The 9,151-nt window shown below is 33.8% G+C and overlaps 1 protein-coding gene across 1 annotated transcript in view; it reads right to left on the bottom strand.

Annotated features, from left to right (window-relative positions):
• Positions 1 to 1,361: 1,361 nt before the first annotated feature.
• Positions 1,362 to 9,151, bottom strand: part of LOC131036695 (uncharacterized) — a 31,414-nt gene continuing 23,624 nt past the window's right edge. Inside the window, exons 5-8 of the mRNA XM_057968656.2 lie at positions 7,902 to 8,105; positions 7,713 to 7,824; positions 7,386 to 7,603; positions 1,362 to 1,843 (exon numbers count right to left, since the gene is read on the bottom strand). Of these exons, the coding sequence (XP_057824639.1) occupies positions 1,751 to 1,843; positions 7,386 to 7,603; positions 7,713 to 7,824; positions 7,902 to 8,105 (627 nt within the window). The 3' untranslated portion in view covers positions 1,362 to 1,750. The remainder of the gene's footprint in view (positions 1,844 to 7,385; positions 7,604 to 7,712; positions 7,825 to 7,901; positions 8,106 to 9,151) is intronic.

Genomic DNA, 9,151 nt, shown 5'->3' with positions numbered 1-9,151 from the left:
TTGTCCGTGCAAAATTGAGCAAGAGGGAATGGTTACTGTTGCAGAAGCCATTAGCATCCCATCAAAAATTTGGTGTATTAACACCAAGGTAAGCAACTCTCCATTGTTGACACATCAAGCGTGTTTTTTGTTGAGTTATCATAAAAGACCCCCAAAATAAGTACTAAAACTGCATCAAATCATGTTCTTTTGGTGAGCTATGATATAACAAGTTTCGATTAATTATTACTATTTATGATTAACACTAACAAACTTGAAGTCAAAACTAATTATTCTAACCTCTTAAATATAATACTTTAAACCTACAAATGTTAGCTCAACTATTGGATCCTTTCTAGCAACAAAAGCATTATTGGGAACACCCATGCTATAACAACAATGCCACTCTGCAAGTACAAGAATCATAATAACTCAGTAGAAATGAAAACCATCGAGAATAAAAGTTTTGGAAGAGATGGACCTCACCATCCGAATAAACTGCCCTAACTCTTACCCAAGCAATCGTCAAAAAAGTTAATCTGCATAAAAAAATTAGAGGGATTTTCTCAAGTAATAACAGGGAAAGTAATGAAATTGTCTTCCTGCACTCAATTCATCTATGATGATCAATATCCCCATGTCATTTGGTGGATGGTTTCAAAATTGCAAACCCCTATACCCTGAATGTAAGAAGCTACAATTTAAGTTCTATGAAGGATTGGGAAATAAAATTGCAAACCCTACAATCAGATAAAACATATTACTCAAGCACAAGTAGCTTTCACTCACACTTCGAAAGAACATATATACTACCATGCAAGACTGCAGGTGTCATCACTCTGGTGCCTGCATATCTTCCATGTATGTGCTTTGAATTCTTTCTTTTGATACTTTAGATTGAAACTTTGAAATTCCATCCACTATTGACAAATTATAAAATAACATTTAACAGTTTTTGGTCATGAATAAAATATTCACGTCTTCATTGATCATTTGATGTTGCTAAATTGATGTTGAACGTCTTCATTGATCATTTGATGTTGCTAAATTGATGTTGACTGATCTCAAAAAAAGTCATCAAGACTTGCAAGAGATGATGAGAGAGGTAGCATCAATATTTTTATATCAACCACTCGTAAACCATTGTGGCATAAGCAAAAACAAATGTGTCCATACATTCATTTCGCTCACATGAAATTTCAAATGAATGCATTCAATTAGTTACAAATAATTTTAAACTAGAGAAAATGATAGCAGAAAATGATAAACTTTCAAGTCAGACTGAGCATCTACCAAATAATAAAAATTCAGTTTTCATATGCCTGAGGATTGATCACTACTTCGAAATAATAACAAAAATCAAAAGCAAATTTCACACCATATGAAGTGTGTAAAAAATGTTTTTTAAATCAGAAATTGGTTTCGCTACATTATTCCAAGAGCATGAGCCACAATTAATGCACACAAAACCACTGTCCAGTATACACTATGAAGACTACAGAAAAAGCATATATGATTTGTAATTTTTGAATGCTTATAACATCATTACAATATGAAGAGAAACTGGGTAACTAAATGCAAATATTTTTCAGAGAAGCAATAAACAATAGACATTGCATAAATCAACAGCAAAGGCAATAGATTACACGCGTCGTGTGCTTAAGCCTGTCATTTAGCCAGAATCATGCTTCTGCACCAATTGAAATATAAGAGGAAGCAAATCCAGAAGATATCTGGATATGGGAAACTGCTTGGGTTCAGATAAGTTAGTCTAAGACTCATGTGGTGCCTCAAACCTTGTTGGTGTTTCAATTCCCATCATACAGCTAAGACCAAACAGCAATATTATCAGAAGAACGAGACCCTGCAGCACAAATACAAAAGCATTAGTTATGCTCAACAATAAAGTTCATGCATAAAATGTCCAGAGTGATTAAATATTCTGGCCCAGCTGAGAGATTATACTTAACACAAAAGCCTACATCTAACAAGAAAGATAATCTAAAACAATAAATCTTATTCTCAGGTATAACCTATAGGACTAAGATAACATTCCTAATAAACTGTTCTGTCATAGAGCTAATTGGAATAACAAATTTTATTCTACGATAGCCATAGAAATATAATATAGTGACCAAATGACAGAAATAAATGTATTATCGAATTTTACTGAACTTCAGAATGATCTCTTTATGCCACATAAATGGCCAAGTTAATTTTAATTTGAGCTTTCATATATGAAATTTACATCAACAACCCTATTTAGTTGTACAAGCATTGAAATAAGAAACTAAGGATAAAATCTTGAATCTTATTTTCAGGTATAGGACTTAGATAACATTTCTAATAAACTATTCTGTCATACAGCTAATTAGAATAACAAATTTCATTATACGATGGCCATAAAAATATAATATAGAAATCAATTGACAGAAACAGATGTATTATTTACTGAACTGCAGATCATAATGGTCTCTTTATGCCACAAAAATGGGCATATAATAATCATTTGAGCTTTTCATATAAAATGTGCAACAACCCTATTTATATACCACAGAAATCAGAAACTAAAGATAAAATCTTGAAAGTATCAAAGACATTACTACGTCAAATGTCTTGAAACCTGTAACTTTCCTAGTTCCTATTTCCAACTAGAACGATATGACACCTGCCATTGCCAAACATACATTCCCAACATATGTAAATATCCCCTTAAGTGTGAATAGTTTCTAATGGCTAACAAGTACTTTTTTAAACCACCAAATCTTTTTGGGTCTTTCTTATTGTTTTCTTTCAATTCTTGCCAATATAGTTTCCTTGAATAACATGTCACCAATTAAGATACAGGGAAGTTTCAGGTCATAATTCCCTTCAATATTGTTACCTTTATATTCTCTGTGACTTGAATAATCTCTATAGCACACCTTCAATTTGTAGATGGATGAAAAAAAAATCTCTGAAGCAAAAACAAAACCTCTGGCCTCTGGACGAGAGCATCAGTTTTGTGTAGTTGTTATTATCATGACAAAGCAAAGCTTGGTTTGAGGAATTTGTCTATCAAAGAATCATCCATTATTATCGTCCTTAGGATTAGAGTAGATTTCTCTAAACCCTTTTCCTTTTGTCTTTGTTTGAGTTTGAGATATTTAGTATCCACATTCCAGCTGTGATTCAAAAGCGTAAATCCCTTTGTGATTACCAGCAAGATCACATCATACACACCAAGTCTATCCATTTGCAATGTCAAGACCTGACTAAAGAAACCTTGGGGTAGCCTTACTTGATCATATCATTTAGAATATAAGGGTTCCTTGTTCAAGATAGGATAGATTACTTAGTATTTTATTCTATGTTCTAAGTGCATAAAAAACACATCAACAGGTAATAGTTAGTTTATGATCAGCATATTGTGAATTGTGTTATTCTTGTAGACTTTTGAAGGTTTGCCCCCTCAAAGTAGCAAACTGTTCTCAAGTGTTATCATGTATTTGCAGTATAATTCCTATTATATTCTTCTCTTGTGCAAGTTGTTTCATTACATATACCCAATTACGCCTGAAAACCCACGGAGATCCTTCAGCATGTGAGGTACTAGCCAGATAACAATTACATGAAGCTTTGAGGGTCTGCCTTAACTCTACCCTTGAAAGTGATGTGTACAAGGTACTCCACTTCCTGTTGAGCAAATGGGCATTAAGACTCCTTGACATATGTTTGACCGTATCCCAAGATCTGCAGAGCCTACATGAAATGATGAAAATGACACTACCAAATACTGTTGTAGGTAAGAATATAATCAAAAATATACCAAGACAGCACAACAGGTGTGGCCAAAAAATTATGTTCATCAGAGTTTGGAAAGCGAACAGTGCATTGGTTTGGCCAAATGGCAGAACCTAGAATTCATAATGTCCCTCATGCTTCTTAAAGCAGTTTTAGACAAGTCCTCTTCATGGATCTAAATCTCGTGGCACCCAAAACAAAGAGCAAGCTTGAGAAGAATCCTGCTCCATGAAGTTCATCTAAAGGTTGTTAATAACCAGAATAGGAAATTTATCTTTGAGGAAGATCCAATTGAGCTTCTAACAATCAGTACACAGCTGTCAAGACCCATCCTTTTGGGCTAAAATGACTGGAGCACAAAAAGCAAATAGTACTCAGTTGGATGACTCCTACATCAAAGTTGTGGACAAGTTGCTTAATTTCATTTTTCTACAATTGTGGTTACTTTTCCACCCTGAAGTTGGGTGGCACAATCGCAGGAATAAAATCAAGAAAACGTTCATGATTTCAATGCAGTAAGTAGTAACATTCCTTACGAAGGATCATCAAAAACATTTAAATGCTTAGCAAACTGGACACGACTCAAGCTGCATTTGGATAGGATCTCTAGTAGCTTCAATACAAGTGAGTTACGCAATGATTCCTGATTCCCTTGTCCATCTTTCTACAGCAGTTTCTCCATGCAATGGGAGGTGATGACTTTAGTGGGGAATGCATCATAAGTTGTTGAGTCTTACAGTTCTCAAATTTAATGACTAATTCTTCAAAGTTCATGGAAAAGGTTCCAAGGTTTTTAGCCACTAAACCCATAGTGCAACATCAAATCCACCAAGACTGATGGCACGCATATATGTGTTCAACTGGCAGTCACCCATTGCTAGCTTTTCATTCTAGCAAAGTCCACGAGGAATTGTGTCTCCATTGGCAATAATCACTTGAAAATTTATGACCAGATAAGGTAAGCAATTTAACTAGCTAATCAACTTCTTGTAAAAAAAAATTATGATAACCTAATTCAATAAGAAAACTAACCTTTTTTTTAACATAATCATAGCTGCTTGGAGACAAGGGGCTCCTTGGTGCCAGTATGGTGACAAGGACACCATTAAAATTGGGAAACATGGGTAAATGAATATGGGTGTGGCTACATTATATATAAGTGTAGTCACCAAACATTAAGGGTATGGGAATAAGAACATGATCCTTATTTGGATACTGGAATTTCGTAGGAACCGAGGACATAACCCTCAATTCACAATCTCTAGAGTGCAATAAGGCTAGCTAGAACATGCATAGAAATGGTGGCCAAATCCAGACAGTCATCATCTAGAACTTCCCTTGGTTCTTCATCTAATTCATCTGGATCATCTACATCAATGCCCCTTTGACTACTACTTCTAACGCAAAGCCTTAGCTCTACGTTCTTTTAACTACTTTGAGGAAATTTTACCATTGAATTTGACATCTTTTCAGTAATTGGAAAAATAAATAAAGCTAATGTTGTTGGCAGGTTCTTGATCAAACTATACATGCTAGCAATTGCAATGGATAAAGAACCAAAAATAATTAAATTTTACTTAAACAAGATGATGCCCTGATACCAATTGTAGGGAAGCTTCTTGATCAATGGAATGTGAAGATCAGAATAGAAGCTTTACTTAATATTTATCAATTTGATGGGGCAACCTCCCATTACAATTAACTCAAATGCTAGGCATCCTTCCTTGAATACACAACTCTTATTCATAAGAGATAATAAGATAGTCACATGCTACCTAATATATGGGAGATTTAAAAAAGAAGAAAAATTAACAGAGCACCACATGCTACCTAATATATGCAGGACTTAAAATAAAAGAAATATTAACAGATCGTCACATGATACCTAATATATGTATTCAGGGAGAAATGGGATAAAGATAAGAATACAAGAAAAGGGAGATAGAAGAAACAAGGAGGTAAGAGGTGGGGTACATGACATAAAGTTTAAGTAATGTTATTTCTTCAAATTCTGTGAACAAATCAAGTGGGAAGACTACTATAAATACAAAAGAAAACTGCAACAACCCTATAAAACCTAATTGATAGGGTCATGCCATCTTCTCATGACATTTTTTAGAAAAATAAAACATTGAAAAAAAACCATAAATATTTCCCAACATGTTAGAATTTAAGTAGTATATGACATAGAATAATGTAATAATGGAGTTGAAGATGAATGACTCTTTGTTTTCTATTTTCAATATGGTATCAGAGCAGGTTTGATAGACTCTTTGGTTGCCTTCCATCCACTTGTTTTTACTCTCCAAAGCAGTACATACAATGGCCAAGCAGTGCAGACCATTTGCAAAAGCCATGGATGTCCGTGCACCATTCTTGCATTTTGTCAACAAAGGAGCAGTGCAGAAACTGCAGACCACGTGTAAATCTGTGACATTCATCGTATTTGCATTTCTTTTCTATTTCCATCTTGTTCACTCGTTTTATAGCTTTTCATTTCACTTTGTTCATGTTCATATGAAAAATTTAAAATGGAAAAAACAGAGGTGCTGCAAAAAAGTGCAGGAGGTTAAGGTGGCTGAGAAGGAATTTTTTGATCTTTCAATTATGAGATTGACTGTTTGAAGATTGGGGAGATATTATGTTGCTCTTTGATGGATATTCAGTTTGTGCAAAGGAGGAAGCATATTTTCATTAGGCACTATTCTATTATTGGTACATTGTTCTAATTTTCAATGGTGGTTCAACAGTCTCACTAGAACTGCAATATCTTTATTATTTCGTATTTCCCAATGAAATTCAAAAATTCAAAATGTTCTGTTAAACTGTTTTAAAGGAGCACCAGAAACGTTTCAGAATAAAAGGCATATTTAATTTACAGTGTGATGCAGAAGATAGAGGCATTTCAATGGTTACTGCCAATTTAATCTATCTTTCTCATATTGTATTTAGATTCTAGAGCCATAAGGGTTTCAGTTGCACATTGCAATTGGATGCATTATCGGTAGAAACCGACATCCAGAGAAAAATTTTCATTTAGAAGGAAAAAATTTGAGGCAAACCAATTGTTGCTACTGCAGCACCAAAATAAACTCCCTATGTCAGCCCTAAGGGGGTGTTGGAAATTAAGTAGTTCATGACATAAAATACTGTAATAAATAATAAATTACATTGTTTGCCAAAAGGCATTTGGTTTAATGACAAAATCCATGTAGTAGGCAGCTAAATGGTGCTGAGTTCAAATCTTCTACAATACAAAAATTAAGTTAAATTAAAAAAATGAATGTTATTGTTAATTTATTATATGTTAGTTTTTAGTTAGTTGTTAGTTAGTTGTTAGGTAGTTGTTGGGTAGCTGTAGATTATATGGCTTCATAAAGCCATTGAATGTGATAATGAAGAGTTGAAGATGAATGAATGAATTTATTGTGTTAAAGCCTTGTGCTCTTCTTTGTTTTTCTCCATTTTCAATACAGCACACTTTTATCCTTTTACCTAAAGAACGAAAGGAAATGTATAACAAGACTTCTTGTGTGCTTCCCTAGTGTCAAATATGTATATTCTTTTAACATACGTAGTAAAAATAAAAAATGATGAAATAAGAACCAAAGGAAGAAACTTACAACAAGAAACCCTTCTAACATTGATGCTTTTGATTGACACACTATATCACAATAAGTCACATTTGTGGATGTATTCTCAGAGGCATTGGCAATAAGGAGTCTTTCCAATTTCTCAAATCTCAGAAGCGGAGCCATTTCATATGGATCTGACGTATACAAAACTGAGTATGCAATCCCACTCTGTTTTAGATCCATAAGAATATTGGCTAAATTTTTGCCTGAAACAAAGGTTATCATTTGGAATGTGAGATTAAAAACAGGATATAGTTTGTTCAAGAGTTTGCATTTCTGAAATAAGCTTAAACAGAAAAGTTAAGAGTGGCATACTTTCCATTTCGGTCCTTCCAGACTCTTCAATTACTGGTGATTTATCACTGCACACAAAGATCAAATTGGTATCTCCATCTGTTCTTAGCTGCTTCTTTTCATTGACGTACTCCTGAAATTTGAATGCCATATAAGCTCCAGACATTTAGAATACAAAGAAATAAAACCAGTAAAGATCTTAAGCCTTACATTCACAGCTTTTAGGTCAGATAACTTCTTAATATTAGTGCCCTCGACAGAGCACGAAGCCACCACAGCTATTTCAATGTTTCTAAATCCATGGTCACAGTTTTTCATAAATCCCGAAAGCAAAGAATTCGTTATACTCCCTCTGTCCTCAGACAAAGCCACATATGGAAATGCCATTGAAAAATCTGATTCTTTAAAAGATTCCTGGGAAGAGAACAAGGAGTAGAATTAATAATTGATTTCATCATGTATTAATCAACACTAACATTAAATGAAATTTATACCAATAAATATCTAAAACAGCGAACGAAAGGTATAAAATAAATGGAATAAAACTCATATTAAAATAATTCATAAGAAATTTACCCAAGAGACAACCTTGTGCCATGGTATATCCAAGATAATGAATCAAAAGTATTAAATAATACAGCAAAATAAACACTAAAGCCACTAAAAAGAAGCGAATGTCAAACTAGTGGAAATTTAATAAACTCAGTGCAATTTCTAGAGATATAACTGCATCAAAGTTTTTAATGTTCTGTGACTTCTGTCATTTTAAGTTGCAATGCTAGAATCACCATCACTGAATTAAGTTTGTGCTTCAATTTACTAGTTCTTTCACAAATGGCACATACAGAGGAAAGATTTAAGTCAATTCATAACTTAGAAAATTAAGGTTTTAGATTACAAAATTTGCATTTCTAGATACACATCCAGAACAAACCAGCACTCGTGGCCCTATAGCTCAGGAAAGTCGAGGAATTTAAGAACTTGTAAATTTGATTTATACATTGCTTGCATTAATTCAACTCAACACTAAGTTCAACTATAGTAATTAAATGCCAGATGGTCTGCTCCTGAAAACATTCATAAAATATTAAATGTAATGAGTGAAAGCCATTTTGATATGACAAAAATAGCAAAGACAATTCTAGAATGAACGGGAGGAATGTCACATTAGTTGCAATTTCCAGATTGACAATGCTAAACCCATGCAGATATCATATCCCTTATAATGGAAATAGACAGGACAATTAATTCTGTCTGCAAAATCCTAGTATCAATCAATTTCTCCAAGCTTTCCAAAAATGCAGAAGACATCTGTTAATTTGATATTAAAATAAGCAATTTGGTTTCAGTTCACTGTAAGAGGAAGACTTTTGCTATAGTTTTTTAATTCTGTCTTCTCCCAGATGAGACTGATCACGGGGGTTGCCATGCCACTTAGAGGTTCTCCTTTCGCCATCCTC

Source organism: Cryptomeria japonica, chromosome 10 (genome assembly GCF_030272615.1).
Source record: "Cryptomeria japonica chromosome 10, Sugi_1.0, whole genome shotgun sequence".
In the NCBI taxonomy this organism is placed as follows: domain Eukaryota; kingdom Viridiplantae; phylum Streptophyta; class Pinopsida; order Cupressales; family Cupressaceae; genus Cryptomeria; species Cryptomeria japonica.
This window is presented reverse-complemented; position numbering and strand designations above follow the sequence as displayed.